This window comes from Pagrus major, chromosome 18 (genome assembly GCF_040436345.1).
Source record: "Pagrus major chromosome 18, Pma_NU_1.0".
Taxonomy (NCBI): domain Eukaryota; kingdom Metazoa; phylum Chordata; class Actinopteri; order Spariformes; family Sparidae; genus Pagrus; species Pagrus major.
The window spans coordinates 32,523,269-32,542,814 of NC_133232.1; the positions used below are offsets into that span (position 1 = coordinate 32,523,269).

The following is a 19,546-nucleotide window of genomic DNA, read 5'->3' on the forward strand; positions in this document are numbered from 1 at the left end:
AATAATTAATCTTCATATCGATCTACCTCCCTGACTTCTGTTGGGACAAGCACAGAAGGCATGACTGAGAACCTGCAGTATGTTTGTATGGAGACAGGAAGAAGATTTTCCTCAGCTTTTCCTCTCACCCAGTCTCGCCAACACACACACATACACACTTGCTTCATCATCGACCTCTGTGTGACTCAGGAGAAATTTTATTTGTCTGGGAGTGGAAAAACAGCAGGAAGAAATAGATATGTACAGAATAACATATTTTAGAGGGAGAAGTTTCACATAAAGCACAAAACAGACGTTTTTAAAAAGACAAGGTCAAAGATAGGCAAAGGGGCAATTTAACCAAAGAAAAGAAAAAAGCAATATCAGTATTTCAGTCCATTTCACCCAAGAGCTATAATAAAATTTTGACAAGACCTAGTTTGGGACATATAGGTTGCAGGATCCACCTCTTATCCGTGTGTTTTCTCTGAGCCAAAAGGAGAGCTCAGATGCTCCTCTGACTCTCCCTCCTGCACCAGCTCTTCGTTACCACCAATCCCCCTCTCTGACAAACTGCCCACCAGTCTCTGAAATATGACCCATAAAGCCCGGTGCCACTATAAACCCGGAGCCATGGCTGATTTGTGAATCCAATTACCTTCCTGTCTGTAATGGCTGTGTTCAGTGCCATGATGTTAAGTCAGCTGTTGTCAGCATGCGCCCTTAAGGCCACAGCCTGTGCGAGGAACGACATTCAGCATCCAGGACAGATCATCTAAATAACCATCTTGACGTATAGCGGAACAGGAAGGTGGATGGGCCGTGAAAAGCCAAAAACAAAAGTTAAGTTTGCTGGCACTAACATAGAGAGAGGTTAAAAAGCAGTTCAAAGATGCTGTACTGAAAAATAATGCAGAGCTCGGGGCTCGGGGTACGGATTGCTGGGCACCAGTCTTGGGAACGTTTAAATTGCTCATTTACTTTTGAGATGCTGTAACTCGATCGACAAACTATTTCTTAAAACTGTGAAACTCTCAGGCTTCAAAGTCAACTGATTTTAGATCTAGATCGATAATTGGACCGGGCAGATGTAGATCCAGATAGGAAAGATATCAGTGTAGGCAGATAAGAAACAAGAAACTGCAGTGCAGATATGCCAAAGATACGTTTGAGGTCATTTAGAGGCAGTGTTGAAATTGTAAAGACTGTCCCTCAGAGAACACAGGCAAGTTATTTTTCCAATTGTCAAGTGTCCTGATCAGTATAGAGTTTGAAGAGGAGCTATAACAGGATAAAAAGGGGGATAGAGAGGTGAATTATATGCCACAAAGGTTCCTGCATGGATTCAGAACAGTCATCTTTTTAATGAGACAGGTATGTAGGTGAGTGGCTCAGAAGCTGCAATCAAACTAACTCCAGACAAAAAAAAGAGAAATCACCACTTTGCCTGATGAAGGTCTAGCACCGAGATGTTACGAATGAATGTATTAAGTTAAGGCAGTGTGCAGGAGTTTGATTGCAACTTCTGATCCCTGCATAGACTCGAAATGGAGACACGGTAATTGCGTGGTCAGCATCTTTAACCCCATTCACCAGGATGACGCAGTCGCAGCACTTTTTTTTTTACAACAAAAATGCGATAAAGATCCTTCTGCCTTGTTCCTTAAACATATGTTGCTAGCATGCCTAATGGGCTGGTGTAATGCAACATCAAAATGCAGGACTGTCGTGCACAAACCAGCAATAACTATGTAACTTTAGCTAGATAGCTAGTTGGCTACCGAGACATCAGCAAACTAGTAATGATTGCACTATGCTTGTTATAAAGAACGTGACCATAAAACATTGGGTGAGCTCTCGTAATGATCGGTTTTCGAGAATCTGAACACCCTACACCTAGGTATGATGTGCAAATTGGAGGGGTAATACTGTGTGGTAGGAGAAAGGGGTCTATTGGGATTGGGCCATGGATAGGCAAACTAAAGTAGGAATAGTTGATCATGTACACTGTTTACTTCAAAGATTTGATTTGATGTGATTTGTGCTTCAAGTGCACTCCGTAACCTCAGTTTTCCAATGTTTGCAAAAACACTTTTCCTGTGAAGCATCCAAACAGAAAGAACAGCCAAACAGGTGCAGTGGCATTTCACTCCAGCCATCATTTCACTCACCGTTTCCTCCGTGCCTGTTTTACATTATCCCCCAAAAGTTGCCTCACTCTTGCCTGAGGGGTGAAAGTGTAATTGGAGCCATAGCCATAACTACTAGTGTTCGCTTTTTAAACATTGGTGAATGAATAGCAAGAATGTTGTGGTGTACTGAAAGAAAACAAGACTAATGGTGTACTGAATGATCAGATTCAGGCATTCACTGTGAGGGAAGTTTTTCACATTAAAAATAACTTTTCTTCTTTTTCTTTTTTAAATAACTGCCTCGCTGGTGCCAAGTGCTTGTAGACCACTAAACTGTTTAACATTTGTGCACATTGGACATCACTTTTCATCATTACTGTAGACTGATAGAAGTAAACTGTAGGCTCTAACATTTAACAATGTAATGAGGGGCTAGCCACCAAAAGAAGTGCATGTGGATTGTTTCGGGAATGAAAGATGAGAAGAATTTGTGATTTCAGCAACAGAATCAAATGATTGACCTATTATCATATAGATTTATTTTAACTTTTTATTTCTTTAAAAAAATATAATAACCATGAGAGTCAAGGGTCTCAATTTGAACTTCAGCCATCCATGCGGATGTCCTCAATTCAACTCACCCAATCATGTCAACAGGAGTGCTCTGAGGTTCACCCCAAGGCTGACCTCAACTGGCATTCCGATGGTCCAAAATAGACAGAGCTATAATTTGAAGAACCCGACTGAAAACTACACCACATTCCCTGGTCAAAATGTTACACTGGTGTTGTATCATCCTCCCATAAATGCTGACCTCTCAATCCTCAGAAAGAGGTAGAAAAAAAAAAAAAGCCACTGAACTAATACTGGCCAGTAAGATGTGCTGAGCGCAGAAAAAGCCTTGCATTTATCCAGCAGCGGGGGTCTGACTTTAGCCAGGCTCGGTGCAGTAAACATGCAAGTACAGGGCTTCCTTTGAGCTCAAACACCAAACCTTTCAGAGCACTTCCAATGACATTTCAGATAGGGTTTTTTTTACCCCGCCATATGAAAGCGTCTGCACAGTGGGAGATCTGTGAGTGTGAGTTTGTTGATGTAAAATGGAGAGAAACACCCCAAAGAAAGTTCACCACAAAAAATGTGTCATGCAAATGGAAAATTCCTGGGTTACCCCAACTCTTCCAACTTCCTTTCCACAGAGGGCCGAGTCATCACATGAACACCATTCAGAATATGAACTTATTAGCCTTGCAGCAATATTCTAGCATCTGACCCATGAAAGCACTTTCTTTCAGTCTTTCACTTGGAGGCAAAATGCCCTGATGCGACAGACAGCATACACACAACCTCTGCTACTTTATTAATAATGCATTCATGGTTACATTCAGTCTATCCATTCAGTGTTATCCCCCCCACCCCACCCCCGAAGCCATTCCTTCTTCCCAAAGTAAGAGCCATATAAATCTGGGCTCTCAGTCTCTATTACAGGAGAGTGATGGCTGCTTTCCAGACAAGCAATCCCCGTGGACACCCCTGTTCTCTGGTCCAAACCACTGAACCAAGGGCTCAGCTTTCTCCATTTTCTCTATAGGGGAAATGTTCAACATATCAATGTTTGGAAGAACACATTTTGACCGAGACGGTCAACTCCTGCAAAGCCATAAATTCCCAGGGACAGCAGCAAAAATGTAATAAATGTCATGAGATTTCCTGCTATAAACCTGGGTTCCTCCCAAAATAAATTCACAGTATACGCATTTGCCAATTCTTATTATATCTTAAGAAGAAAACAACAAAACCAATACGCAATGCATCTCCTACATAAAAGTTCGATTTAGAGGCTCAATTTATCATCTGGTGCAAAGGCAGAAAATTTATTGTAATACAATCTCTGTAGCAGCGGTGGACACAGGTAGCTTCAGAGATGTACAGCAGTAGTGTCCTACATCCCGCTGGTGATCCATCACGCCATGTGTTGTGCTACTTTCAATTGCTTCTCTTGGCACTGCTGGTAAGGGGAAAAAGTGCCACCGTAAAAACAAAACTCAGGTCCACTCTGTCTCGAGGGAATGCCACATTGCCAGGTAGATGCAGTATTTCTCTGGCTGTTACACCCAGACAGTTGTCCTTTTCTATCCATCAGTGCACTGAAGTGGGACAGTCAAGGAAAAACAGCAACATGTTCATGTATGCCTGCACACTAAAGTGACAGCTATGGGTTCCTTTACCACTAAAACACAAACACAAGCACAAGTCTTGCAGGTGAGCTTGGGTGTTGAGTTGTAAAGGTTTGACAGTCAGCCAAATATGACTGTCAAGGCTAACGGTATGTTTGTAAAGATTCTCAGTCGTCCAGCTCATAGGATATCTGTTGGGATTAAAGGTAGGGAAGGCAATTCCAGAGAAAGATAGCCGATTGTTGAGTCGCATTCCCAGGTGGTCAGATACCGGTGCTTTGAGTCTGTAATCTGTTTGAAGTTCTAACCCAAAGCGTTCAATCATCTATCTTTCTCCAGAATCGTGTTCACCACCTTAAAGTCAAAGCCAGCTGGACTTGATGCTTGACATAAATGATGTTTTGTTACTCTTTCAAGTTCTTCTTTTCTAATAAAATATCTTGCAATTATTTTGATAAATGAACGTTAAAGTCATTTGGCAACCAAAAACATCAAACATTCGATCATTCTAGGTGCTCAAATGTTAGAATTTGCTACATTTATTGATCTTATGTTAGAATGAATTAAGTAAGTTGGTTTTAAACTGTCAAATACAATCAGAAATCTGATGAAGTAATGTTTTCTGATGTTTTATTGACTAAATATTAGCAGATGAGTGGATAATGAAAACACACTGAAAGAGTGACCAAAAAGACAAAGTTCAGAAAACTCCAAAATTGACAGTGACAGTTTTATGCTAGGTCACATGCCATGTTGAGTTTAAAAGCACTATGATTGACTGGTGTAAAGCAGCAGAACTGATTCAGTACAGGTGAATTTATGTTTAAAATTGGATGTAGAAGTGAGTGGGATAAATGGCTGCTTACAAGCACTAAGCAGGAAGGAGAAAATCTTGTGACAGTGACATGATCTCTTTATTATACATGCCAAAGAGTCAGTCAAATGTAGAATACATGCCTCTGATGTTTGCTTTACTGTACTCCAGCACACATGGGACTACAGATTACACAGAACATTGAGACCAATGCAGAAGACTGAAGTTTTTCAGTACATATTTTACAGAGCAGATCAGAAAATGTAGAAAAGTTGTAGAGCAACTCCCTGGTGAACGGCATAATCCAGCTTCTTCAAACTGCTTCTCTATTCTTCTTTGCTCAAAGGGACTGTCAGCAGGGTTTAACACAGCAGCACTGCAGCCACAATCCCGTCTCACACGCTGTTCATATACAGCAAATGCAGAATAAGGCTGATGGCTCACTACATCTTTCATGTTACTCCTGAGCATGCTGCTGCAGAGTCCTTAACTCCACTTTGAAAGTTCCCTGCGTGGTTGCTTATCGTGAAAGTGATTAGAAATGAAGAGCTCTGTCAGTGATATGGTTGGAGCCCCTGAGTTGGTTGCCTTCAGGCTGCCAAGCACTCTTAGCTATTCAATACCAGATGGCAGGTTGAACTGCTGCCGCTGCCAACACTGCTGATCCTCACAGGGATCTTCCACACAAGCTAATACACTTTTCTTCAACCTGAACGGATTTCAGCCTCACTTTAATGCTGCTGTGCTGCTGTAATTCAAACACTGAACAATTAGACCAAGTCAAATAGCGTCTTCTGGAGGGCACATACAAGTGAGCATTAGACACAGGAATAAACAACGATCATTACCCTACATTAGTCTGCCACGGAGATTTAGGATGAGCGGTGAGGCAATGAAACAATCAAGTTATTACACCAACAGTCTTAAACATCAGCCCAACAGATGGTGCGCTGCAGTGATAGCGCCACATGAAGGGAACATAACTTGACAAAAGCAGCCAAGCATCTTGTAAAAAGTGATGTAAGGAAGCAGCTACACTGTTTTCCCATCAGGAGCTTTGTAAAGCATCTGTATTATAGGTCTGTTATTTCGTGACGGGGAGTTGAGGATTTAACGCGTTTTCTTCGCAATGCTGTCCACAAGTATGCATCACTGAGGACCACAACAACTTTAACAGTCTCTGCCTCAACTTTATCATTATTCTCTTGGAGGTTCCTTTGATAACAATCATCAGTCTTTACTCATTACCAAGCAGAGATGGGTTGCAGCTTTATCAGTTAATACAAACAATCAATTTTCAATCCTAAATGGACATTTATACTAATAATGGTCATAAGACAGTGTATAAAACTAGTAACATACTGCATATAGCATCAGTACAGTCAGACAACTATGTAGTAAAACTATCAAAACATCTACCCGAAACAAGATTCAAGTCTGTGAGAGACAGTTATTACTTCACTTTAACTTTACTTTTATCTTTAGATATGTGCAATAGAGCATGGATACCCGAACACGTCAGGACCTGACAGACTGGGCTGGATTTGGTCAAAAATGTACAAATTGTGCCTGTTTTCGGGTCACATTCGGTCACACCAATTGACAAGGTGCTTTCCAGTTCTTTTAGTCAAAATACAGTGTAAAAATGTGACAGGGTAACACAAACTCAGAGCTTCAGCTTACAATAACTGCATCTGGCTCGAGTTGGGTTCGGACCTAAAAAAACAGAACGCCTGTTGAGTTCAGGTCGGGCTCAGTTACTAGTGTTTTGGACTTGGTCAGGTTTGGACAGAAAAATGCAGCCCGAAGCCACACTCTAATGTGCAACATCATCATCCACTGCCATCAGTGTTATCAGTGGTGGTAGATGGTAAAATCCAGGTCAGGACATAGTAGGGTTTATCACAACTCAATAAGACAAACAGTATCACTGCATTTAGAGGGTGAAGGACATAAGAATATTCAGGGGAGGGTTGGACGCCAGCAACAGAACTGTAGTAGAAGAGTCTGGGGACATCCTGCTGTGGGAAAGCAGTGACATTTCAGCAGAGAAATTCATCCATCCGGTGCAAAGGTCTAAATGTGGCAATTATCTTTTCAATAGTTATGTAAACACTAGCATAAGGGACTCAACTGGTCACCAATGCCATGGGGGGTTTCACAATCCACAAACAGCAACTTTAAAATGTACTGGACTGCACAGGACAAAGTATCTACTCTGGAAAAACGATTTAAACTGTAGAGACGTCTTCAGATTAGGTGAAAGAAAAAGCCCAAGAGAGATTTTTGACAGGTATCTTTTGCAGCACTGGCCATCCAACGAAACATATATTGGCAGATAGAAATGTATTCCTTTGATGCAATCTGAATGCACCGAGAAACAGATTGAACAAAGGGGGAGACCAACATGAATCCCAGTCTGCTTCAACCTACATTGAGTACACAGAAACAGGTGATACAGGTGGTACAAATGAGTTAGCAGGTCTGATGAAACGAATTTCAAAAGGCACAGACTAGACCTGAACATGTACTTGAGTTATACTACAGTGAAAAAACACAAATTGTCCCAAACAGGACATGATCTTTAAGCTCTTGTTTGTCATTTGCCACATCAGTGGTCTTAGTATGTGCAGGACTACCAACACACTGCCAAAGCTTTACATGTGGCACTCCCACTTTTGACTTTACACGTAAAACTTGCCTCGACAGTAAGCTATAGAGCTTCCTGCCCGTCTGTCAGCTCGGCTTTCAGCAGTCAGGTGACAGTAACGGTGCTGAATACTGATGGGCAGGCTGAGTCAGTGAAAAGCACTGGGAGTTCGTCACTAGTGTGGATGAAACGGAAGCCAACTGCCTTTTCTCTTTCAGGTGAAGTGGTTCTGATTGTCAGCGACACACAAAGACGGATGAACTAGCTGGTCTGCATCGTTCTGCACATTTATTTTTCTTATTACTTTATTCAAAGAATCGCTGCTGATGAGTGGGTTGGCACGTATTACTTTCAGCCTTCAGTATGATGCTCACTGCACCGGTTATTATGTTAATTTTGTCCAGTAGATGTGTTTAATATGGAATTAGTCTCAATCACAATAAAGACAAAAGATTCTGATTTCATCATTGGGGGGGATTTGCAGTCATGATTCAGTGTTTTTATGCTTTTGAAGTGCTGAGACAAACTGTGAGTATCCTGTATTAGGGTACCTTTTAAAAATGACCGAGAAGAGGAGAGTTTATATAGACAGAACATAAATATACCAGAATCCCCCACTGTCCACTCCGAGGATCTGTCTCATAAATACATTTCCACTAAATCAAGCTCTCATCGAGGTATCCGGTTTCACTAAATCTGACATTTCCGGGTCATCTATGACTCATAATTCCACTCATGTTTGCTTTTTTAACTTTTCTCTTTGTTGCTTTTTTTCCCTCGGCAGCTACTGAAATGAGAATCCCACTTAGTAACCTCAAATTGTCATGCACCAACCAATTAAAACTTGAGTTTCCAAAGCTGCCAAATCTTCTGGTATTGTACAGTTAGTCCTCTCTGTGCTCAGTCTTAATTTGTTCTGCAGCACTACCATCCTTTGCCAAAGAGAACTGAAATATTTAAGCTCCCATCTCAAGCACTCTATGTACAACCTTTAAATCTCTCCCCTCTGACAGATCTAAGCAAAGTACCTCCCCCTCCCTCGCGCCATTAAAGGCAATCTAAGGATGCTCTGCCGATTGATCAGAACGGAGTAGCGCTGTGTGGAGGTAAATGGCTGTCACAAGGCCTGATGGACCTTTTCTCTCCCAGTGGTCACAGGGAGGCACTCCCCCTCTACCATTCACTGGATTTGATTCAAAGCATGTTTGTGCCTCTGGAGGAGAAGGAAATCGGAGGAGAAGTGGACTGATCCGTTCTGTCTGCACGAGATAAACGACAGTGAAATGAAAACCTCCCAATCAGAGACGGACAAGAAACACATTTCCATCCTCTGGACGAACGCGAGAGCTTTGTCCCCGAGTCATAATGTAATTTCTGTCCTAAACTACATGTTTTATCAAATTACATGCTATATATTGAATTCTGAATGATTAATTATGCGCTGTGAAATTATTCCAATTACTGCACTTAAGAACTTGGAGCTTGACTCCATGCTTCATTACAAAATTAATGAAACCTTACTTTGCAAAGTCTGTTTTCTAAATGTTAAAAAAGTGCATAAGGAGTATAATGTTGTATAAACTTCCAGCTGGGGGATGAGAGAAATACTTTTCAGTCGGGGCGATGACAAACTGCAAATTAATGCCATGAGACTAATCTTTGACAAGTCATTGCCTTTATGAGCTAAAGGAAAGTAGCAATTAGGCTGTGAACAGGCAGAAAACAGGGGGGAAAAAAGCTGTGGGACAGCTGAGGTAAATTTGCCATGACTATAAACAGAGGAAGCTGGTGAACAGAGCGCCAGGATAAAGCGGAGTAAGCAGGTTAAGTTCAAACAGCATCCTCGCTTAATTAGATCCTGTGAGCCCACAGTGACATGTCCCCAGTTAAAAACCCAGCTATTTATGCGTGGTGGCGATTTGGGAATAAATGACGCGGAAAACCCAAGAAAACAACTTCAGTGTTGCATGTATAGAAACACACACACACACACACACACACACACACACACACACACACAAGCCCCCCTGCGTGATATAAAGGCCTGTCGACTACATTGTGACTCACCACGCTCGATTGTGCTGCCCAAATACAACAGAAACCGAGCCTGAGCACGCGTGTGAGAAATGTGCATTTGAATGGCAGCAGATCAGCGCGGATTAAATCTATTCTGAAAACTTCATCCATAAACAGCTGCAGTAGGCGTGCGTCAGGCAACGCAGCGGCCGCCGCTCGTGTCCATTGTGCCGATAAGCAAGTGTAAAAACGCGTACAGGAAATAATTGCGGGTCGTTTATCATCATGAAGCACAGCGTTACACATCAAATGCTGCGGAGACAAAAAAAAGCCAGCACGCAACGCTCCCACAGGGGAGACAGAGAGGCGGCACAGCGCTCCTCTGATGCGGTCTCAGCAGCTGGTATACGCCCGACAATTACGGACTTTAACACGGCGAGGAGACCTCTGAGATGTCTGTGATAACTTCTGTCAGGCGAGGCGGAGACGAGCGGCGGAAACACAACAACACGAAAATGAGGCGAAACGCCACACGAGACGTGCGGCGGCGCGCGGCAGCCCGCAGCGACACGAGTCCGGAGAGCTGCGGTGTGGAAACGCGTCCGATGTGTGACATCTCCGCTGTCAACGTGACGGACGGAGGACAGACAGCGGGGACAAAACTTGAGACACGTACCTGTGTACTGCAGGAGAAACATTGTCCACAAGAGGCGAGGTGCGATTGTGGTCGGTCCTCTGCTGTAAGGACGAAGTGTACGAAGTAAAATCCTTGAATGGAGACGGGGGGGGGATGTCCCTCAGTCAGTCCGCTCCGCTCGGCAGACTGGACTGCAATGAGAGCAGCCAGTCGAAGCGGGACCTTTTAGCTACGGCAAGGCGAGCCCGCCCTCGCGACGTGCCCGCTTCGTCGGGCGACGTCGCTTCGGGTACGCGCGGCGCGCAGGCGAACTGTTCGAGGCTATGTTTGTGGGCGCGCTGCAGGACGCAGACGATACAACAAACAAACAAACAAACAAAAACCCTCCTCTGTGTCGGTGTCGATGAACTGTCAAGAGAGGACGTGGGTCTCACGGAGAGAGCCACGGCCAAGTCACCCCGCGCGAACAAGGAGGAAACCTCTCCACACGCTGCTCACTCTGCAGCTGAGCGCCGAAATAAACTCCAAAAAAAAAAACCCAAACAGATGCTTTGCATTTAGGATTTGCATGGCATCTTCAGAGCTGCAGCCAAGCGAGAAATGCCACAAGAAAAAAAAAAAAAAAAAAAGCGAGGTAATTCGTCCCAAACTTTTGACAGCTGTGCTTTTAAGAAGGTGTCATTCTGCAGCTTGCCAGTTGGAGGAGGAGAAGCACAGAGATGATCAGTGCAGTACCACTGCTTGGCATGCAGACTGTGATGAGAGGCATCCCTGTCATCCCCCCACAGCTGAAGATACACTGTCTTTTCAAATGTATACAGTAAGAGAGTACTCATCCGAGTAGGTGATTAATGTGTTTATTTAACAAATAAAAGGGATTCCACTCATTTAGCTGCAGCTCTAGTCTCTTTAAGAGCTGTTTTGGACTCGACTGAATCAGGATAGTAAGACCTTGGGCTGGGCGATACGGCCTGGAAATGATATCGCAATATGTTTAGGCTGTATCTCGATATATGAAATATATATCTCCATCTTTTTAAGTCTCCTCAAGAGCGCTTGATTAATGCTACAACTGGGAGACTTAAGTAACCTCTTTGTTGGTGACAACTGGTTCTTTCACAAAATATTAACACAATGACATTTTTGATAAATGATCATCAGTAACGTATTTATAATGACTGAGTGAGTAACAGTTACTTTACTGTAATGTAGCCTTTGAAACCAGGGGAAAAACACCATTTATGCATCATCACGATTTAACGATATCCAAACTTGAAGACGATATATAGCCTCATATCATGATAACGATATATATCTTTATATTGCCCAGCCCTACTCATGACTAATAATGTTTTGCCTCTCTGCTCTACACTCTGAAGAAGCATTCCACCCTCACGCTGTCAACAATAAACACGCTAAAAAATGACAGAGGCTTCTGAGACTGCGAGAACTGTCTTGGTTTGATCAACACACAGCCAAAAGATTAATTACACAAGGAAAGCAGCAGAGCAAACACCATTATCCTTCCATAATTAGACGCAAGCTGTGTACAGAGACGCAGAATCACATCTAATGTATCACCGCAGTGGTCAGCTGAGTCGTTTTTCTTCATGGTCTCATGAACTCCCTTCAGTCTGGCTCAGGCCGACTCCTGGAGGGGAAGCTGACATCACCTGTTCAATGTCAACACTCAGGCCAGCTTCTAATGGTAACAGCATGTCACAAGGGTTTACTGTTCATTTAGGCTGATATAAGCAGCGTGCTCGTTTTGGGAGCGTTTCATTTCACTTGATACTTTTCCATGAGAAAATGAAAGCGTCTTCCTCGGTAATCGTTTCTTCAGCATGTACAGGCTGGATTAGTCGAACCAGGTGTCTCTTATAAACTGGCAACTAATCTTATACAACAGCCCTGTAATAAATCCTACGTTGATGAATATACTATTTCGTTTTTAGAGATGTATTTCTAATATTTAGTGTGGTGGTGGACAAAATATTAGAAACACCCCTCAGTGAAAGGCACTACAATTCAACAGAGCCACAAAAGTCAGCCTCTAAAATGGCCCTTGATGTCTAGAGCTGTAAATCTTCAGTCTGCCATCTGCCAGTAAGGACCGTGTGAAGCAGTTCAGGTTGCAGCAGTATACTAGTTTCATGATATACCTTTGTATGACCGTTATCACAACATGGTATTGACAGTTTATATCAAGTTTCAAGTCTGTCAGGAAATAATATTAAAGCGCTTGTTCAACCATAAAAAAGCCTTTTGTTTTCTTTTTCTGAAGGGCCATTGTAACTCAGAATAGCAATAATTGTGTACAGTAAACTGTGAAACTGTGATATAGTCCAAGACGTTCAAACACTATTAAAAACTCATACTTTACAACCAATGGGTTTGACCCCTAAATTCAACCAGATCCGTGTTCGGTCTGTCTCCGCTCCGCCGCGGTAGCGGAGCTGATAGGTTTCACTTTAGTCTATGTGTTTACTTCCACTGGCTCCGCTGCGTTGCTTATCTACTGCTTTGCAGCTCCGGCAGTCCGGACCTTTCCGTAGCAGATATGCAAGGCTCCTATTTCTGCCGGATGCCAAAGCACGGCGCAGCAATTCAGTGGAATTCAGCACAGAGCAGACAGGAAGTCAGACATCGAAACGACAACATAACATCCGGTTAATTTTCATAATGAAACACTCCGTGTTGACGCCAGCACAAAAATCTCAAAAAAAGAGACGAATCCAAGCATTTCTTCTAATCCTTCGGTTGGGAACACTTCTTGTTGTTGTGTTTAAAGTATTGCAGAAGAAAAGGTTGATGCAAATGGTAAAATTCGGGGGGAAAAAAGGTTATGAAAAAAAATGTTATGACAGATTGAACATTTAACTGATATGACTGCTGAGCTGTTTTCACTCCGAGAGATTAAGAAGCTGTTTCTGCTGTCTGCATCTTTCGGATTCCTCCTTCCTTGCTCTCGATTTTTCTTCCATAGATAGACAAGGTGACTGGTTTTTCTTCCATGTTCTTGGTCTTCTTCTTCTTTGCCATTAACTGGTTTTGTTTTCCAGTTCACAACTTCTACTATATTAAATTTAAATTAGCTTGACAGTACATGGACACATGGCTAATAACACTACAACCTTCATGAAGATACTGTAGGATTTACTGACCGCCTGTTGTACTAGACTGCCTTAGTTTTAGCCAGGTGTACCTCATCAATTGGAAACTATCTGAATGTGGTTTGGCTGCATTCAAAGATGCACATACACACGGTTGTATTGTACATATACACAGCTAAAAACTGTGGCTCAGCTCAAAAGGATTTGGACAAGTTTAGAAAATATCTGGGAGTTTAGAAAACATTTTCTCCTCTTTCCACCAATAAGTCTGTTTTCACTGCTATCACAAAATGATTTCAACGGCAACTAAAAGTGTTTACCAAAGGCTAGGGTGCCATTCTCTTTTTCCCAAAAACTCAAAATTGCTCTCAATTTCTGGTCCACTGTGAAGCCAAAAGATCTCTATTCTACAAACAAAGTGCAGTGCACCGCAGAACTTGCTGTATTTTGACTTTCATCCATTGACAATACAGTGACTCACTAAAAGCTTTGACTGACACAAGAAAAATAAACCAGGTTTCTTCTTTGGATTAACACCAGTGGTTGCTTAATATGCACTGTCATTTCCTGGCAATAAAAAACTTCATAATTACAGTCAGCCATTGTTAAAGGATGATTAGGATATACTTATAATGATCTTACCAAGATTCATCTCAAATAAGAAAAGGAGACGTAAAATAATATACCATCTGGCAACTTCCCACTGTGGCTACAGTTGAACAGGAATTGAAAATGCCAGGCAGCTCGACAACAATAGCAGAGGAGCATCTTTGTCTCTTCTGACTGATTTCTTAATATATTCAGTTATAATTCTGGCAAACTTTTTAATATAAATCCTAAAACCATTCAAGACGACGTTCAGCTGTTCTAACTAACCCAATGGCTCAAAATGTATTATTCAGGCCGTGTTACAATGAGGATACTTGGAAAGACTTCAGAAACATGACACAATAATATGGGGACCAGTCTTCCCCAACATTTGGACTGAAGCCTAGCCTTTGAAAAATATTGGATGGACAAGCCTATATTCGCTGCCTCGTATGCTCTGTGAAGTAGGTTGGTAAAAAACAAAACAAAAAAAAAAACATTACATACAGAACAAACATACTGTTCACTTGGTCGGATTCATGAGACAAGACAAACAAAGTGCTATCTGTATTTTGAGACATATATATATATATACACACATATAAAAACAAAGCCACCAACTGATAGCTGGCTTTTTCACCAGAAGGGACTTGTCATAAATAAACTGAATTTTTTCCCAGGCAGAATTCAATTACCCCTGTCAGCCGGTAGTAATGAGTAACAGCCAGTGCATGCTCTCATTCAATTTCAGTGTCCATAGGGAATGATGTTTTGTCTGATGTCTTGATTTTTTTGTAACAATGATGTTCTGTCTGTGGCCTGCTTAGTCTAGCAAAACATTCAAATCAAACACTAATTTGACTCTGCGCCTCAGCAGATGAGAGCAGCCTTCGTTTGCTTTTTATGGTGTTGTGTGAGAATGTGTGCGTTTGGTGACATTACAGCCCTCTTTAGTCAAATGAACTGCCTGACTTGAATGTGAGGTGATGTAAGTAATTCTGGCTGAAAGATTTCACCATTTCGTAATATTAAAATAAGTCTTTGCTGTTTGATAAATGAGCCAGTATCGTCCAGCACATCTCAGTTTTATAATACTAAAACAGAAATGTATGAACAGTCGACCTAGGTTTTGTCTCTTGCACAATGCATTTGTTTTGTTAACCGGCAAATCTCTTATTTAATGAATTATTCAGATTCAATTACTGCATATTAAATGGAAGCTGGGCCTCATAGACAACTATCATAGTAAAATTCTAACAAGTGCTCTGAGAGGCATAGACTTCTCCTTAACTAGTGTTTGTTTCAGCCGACATTTCCCTCTGCACTAAACAACATTTATGACTATCTGTCCTGTGAGATGTTTGCACTGTTTGCCTGCCTCGCGCGAGCAATTTGCCAAACCGCACACTCCTGTTTTCACTTGGTAAGAGTGCAACCATTGCTGTATCAATATGCCCTTTCCAATCAAACAACAGGGTTCAGGTAGCTGCTCCTCGAGGCCTTCGGAGAGGGAGAGAGGATGATATTTAAAAAGGTTCTGCCTATCAGTTTAAAGTGACAGCGGCGGTTTTTGGTGTCTTCCATTTTGAGATCAATGAACGTTGTGTTTGCAGCCCAGACACGAGGGAAAAATGTCATTAACTCCTTTGCCCTCTCTATGCAGGAAGACAGCCAGCATAGAAATGTGTCCTGAGGATGGGGGTACATCTCTGTCTTTTGGGTTCTTGCTAGTTATCTTTGACCTCTATCTTCCTTAATCCTTCCCTTTCTAATTACCTGTCCCTTCTTCTCCTCCTCCCCTCTCCTTACCTCACACCCCTGCCCCCTGACTGATGGTTAGCAGATGATCATCTGGACAGGAAAGGTTGAGGTGACTCTCCAGCTTAAGTCACACCTCATTAAGCGAGCCTCACAGTCTCCCAGTCCACGTACTTGTGTATTCCTACTTGTATGAATTTAATGAGTTGTGGAGGAGTAACAAGGCGCCATAAAAAGTAACTGGATCCAATGTGTTTTGAGATGCAGAACCATGTTTGCCATAGCTTTCATGATGATGTGAGAGGAGGGATTTGCTGTAGGTGCCTCGGTGACGGCAGCATCTGTTCTGGAAACCAGATTAGACTAAATCCAGAAGGAGGCCAGGCCTATAACTAGAAAATTTTCCCTCAGCATGAATATTGATGGAAGTGGGTCTCACACAGAGTGCAAAACAACTGTTAACCCCACTGCACTGTTGAAATGTTGTTAACAGCAGTGGCTGCCCCGCCATCATTCACAGTCAAAGAATCACTTGACTCAAAAACCACTCATGCATTGCCACCAATATAGCCACGAGAAGAGGTGATGACAAATCGTGTTTGTTTGCTCTACAACAGTACCACAGTGCATTAGAATGCTGCGAGTCCTCTGATACGAGATAAAGCAGTTTATGAGAGCAAGCGGGCACTGTGGCGCACTTTGGCAGCTGTGTTGTACAGCAAGCTGGTTGTGATTCCTGGCACCATCTTGTGCCATTAGCCTTCCACCAACACCAAAACATCAAGCTGCCATGAAGAGGTCAACAAAAGAATCTGGCTGTGAGATCTAGAGAGTTTGGAGAACTTAAAGTGGAAATTTGATTTCATCTGAGTTTGAAATAAACAATTCTTGCACATATTCCACAGGAACAGACCATTCATTATTCTGCACATCTATCCATTTATCTGCTAAATTATGCCGAAATAAAAGCTGTAAATCTTCTCTGGTAAGAGTTAGAGAGCCTTGCTTGAAAACAAGGAAATGTCAAATAATGTTATTTTTCTCAACAAGAAGTGGTTAAAGTTTTATGTTTTCTTTCCAAGTATTAGTCATGGGGTTGGTCATCTCTCTTCTGATGACTGTAATGGTGAAATATGTAGCAGTGACTGTAAATGTGGGTCAAAGAAGATGCCAGAATAATTACTTTGAAATATTCTATTGTCTTTAAGACAGCAGAGACATTTCCGCTCCAAACTATGGCCCCATTTGTTACGCAAAAGTCATGTTCAAATCCCCATAATGGGAAAAAACTGTGTTTTTGCACAAAACCTGCTGCGCTTCATCAGTCATTGTGGCATTTTATTTAATCCTCATATTTGCATTCATGTTTTTAGACATGAAAGCTTTAATTTTCTCCAGTCAAGTGGTATTTCAATCATGTTATATTAATAGACTCTGTACCTAACTCGACAGAAACCATTATCTAGTTTTGATTGTCTGTCATCAGTTATTTGATGATACGTTTAGCTAAATGTTTTATCCTTAACATTAGAAGAATCTTTCGTTCGTCGTTCATATCAAAACCTTTTGATGTTGTTGTAATTGTTGCTTGTATTATGTATCATAACTTTTAGGCTCATTTTTTATATTCACAAGCTAACTGTACCAACCTCATCACTCACTCAAACAACAGAAAAACAAGAAAGCACAAGTGTGTTGCTCTAAATATTCTCCTATGAGGATAGTTTATCAATCAGTTGTGATCGGTGGCCAACGGATTGATGCATACCTGAATAAAACTTAACAGGAGACATTGGCTTGTCAACCCTTTTTCATAGGAAATGGCATTCAAATAGCAGGAAATAGCTTGAATAGCTTGCATTTAGTTTACAATTCATTTCCTTTGTTTCTCTCCAAAGATAAAGTAAGTATTGTATTAGTCATAATTTGAATAATTCATATTTTACTGTCTTTTACAAATGTCTTCAAACCTTGAACCCAGTACCCTGTATTTCAGCGAAGTACTGGCTGAATGCATTATTACATCCCTTTCTCCTGCAGACGGTCGTGCAGTGGGGGTTGGTGTGCACAGAATTTGATTAGTCCAGCCAATCCTATGTGCACTGTGGAGACCGAAGCAAATCATCTAATGAAAAGTGTCTTTTCTTTTTGTTCATATAAACCTCACTAAATCGGGTTCCATCGTGAATAGACCTTAAGTCAGTGTTTAATTAATGAAGAAAGAGACAAAAACTTGACATCTTCATTGTCTCACACCCTTAAACTGCCCAACACTACAGAAAGGTGGAAAGGAAGAGCTGATTGCTTTAAAATTAAACCCATTAAAGGTGAAATTTCCGAGATACTGTAGAAAACGCTGCAGTGTGTGAGTGTGTGAAGAAGGAGAGGCGAAACGACAGAGAGAGCCGACCAGACGAGCAGGAGGGAGGGAGAAAGGCCAAGTATCAGACAGAGCATTCATTATCACCTGACTGACCTGCATATTGCGCTGTGTGAGAGTAATGGGAAAGGACACACTCATCGGCCAAAGCCCAGCAAGAAAGGCGCTTTTCATTCCCCCTCTCTTTCCTCTCTCTTAAGCAATCTGTCAGTTTCTCACTCGGTTCAATTTCTGTTCTTCAACAATGTACTGTAGGATCCCATTGTTTTTGAAAATACAAGAAAAGCTCATAGAGACATAGTAAAGCCATGCCTAATGAAATGCATATTGAATAGCCCATGAATTGCATTTTCACTGAACATGATTGTGTAACAGTTAATTGTCCATTTAATGAACACTTATGGAGCAAAATGCAGTGTAAATGCCAAATGGCAATGCTTTGAGCTAAATAGTAAAATGGGCATGCTAACAGACTGACGTTAAGCATGTGAAATGTTGACCATCCTCACCATTTCAGATTAGTGTGTTGGCATGCTAACATGCTCCTAATTAGCAAAACACCAGATGCACAACTGAGACTGATGGTAGTATCATTAGTTTTGCAGGTTTTTGCTCATAAACTAAAGTATTCTACACAAAGTTTTTGACATGATGATGATGGAGCTGGATGAAAAGTGAGGGAACCACATAAGTTATCACAATTTATCCTGAGGGGGACATGAATGCCTGAACCAAATCTCATGGTAATCCATGTGATAGTTGTCAAGACATTTCAATCGAAACCACAAATGTCAAGCTAATGGTGGCACTAGAGGAAAAGTCAGGCAGTCACTAAAGTCACTAGGATTCATCATCTGGGAACCATGAATTTCTGTCTGTTTTGCAGTCAGTAATCCCCTTGCTCCTCGTCAGCACACTTGCACAACTCTTTTCTGCTTGTCGAGGCAGCTCTCTTTCCCTTTGTCTTTTCATCAAGCGTTTTTCTTTGCTTGACATGTTTGGTAGTATAAGCCCTCACTGGGAGCGCTGGAATTGGTAGCTTACCCTGTTCTGCAGAAGGATCCTGCTCTCTGTTAGTTCACGAGCAGACCAGAACATTTCTTTTCTTTTTTACTGCATGAGCAGTGGGACAAGAGACCTGGGTTACTGACCAAACACTATAACAGTGATTACTGTTGGAATATAGAGCTATATAACCCTAGGGAAGAAAATAACGCTTACAGCAGCTTTAAGATATTTCAGTCTGGAGCAGAGCGATGGACCAACCAACCTCCGACAGAACGGCTTCACCATCCTTATAGC

General features: G+C 41.8%; 1 protein-coding gene across 7 annotated transcripts in view; it reads right to left on the reverse strand.

The window, feature by feature from the left end:
• Window positions 1–19,546, reverse strand: part of enox2 (ecto-NOX disulfide-thiol exchanger 2) — a 198,870-nt gene that overhangs the window by 135,103 nt on the left and 44,221 nt on the right. Inside the window, exon 1 of one of the 7 annotated variants that reach the window (XM_073487202.1) lies at window positions 10,445–10,573. The exons of the other annotated variants lie outside the window; for them this stretch is intronic. Within the exon in view, the coding sequence (XP_073343303.1) occupies window positions 10,445–10,466 (22 nt within the window). The 5' untranslated portion in view covers window positions 10,467–10,573. Of the gene's footprint in view, window positions 1–10,444; window positions 10,574–19,546 lie in introns of those variants that run through there. 7 annotated transcript variants of the gene reach the window in all.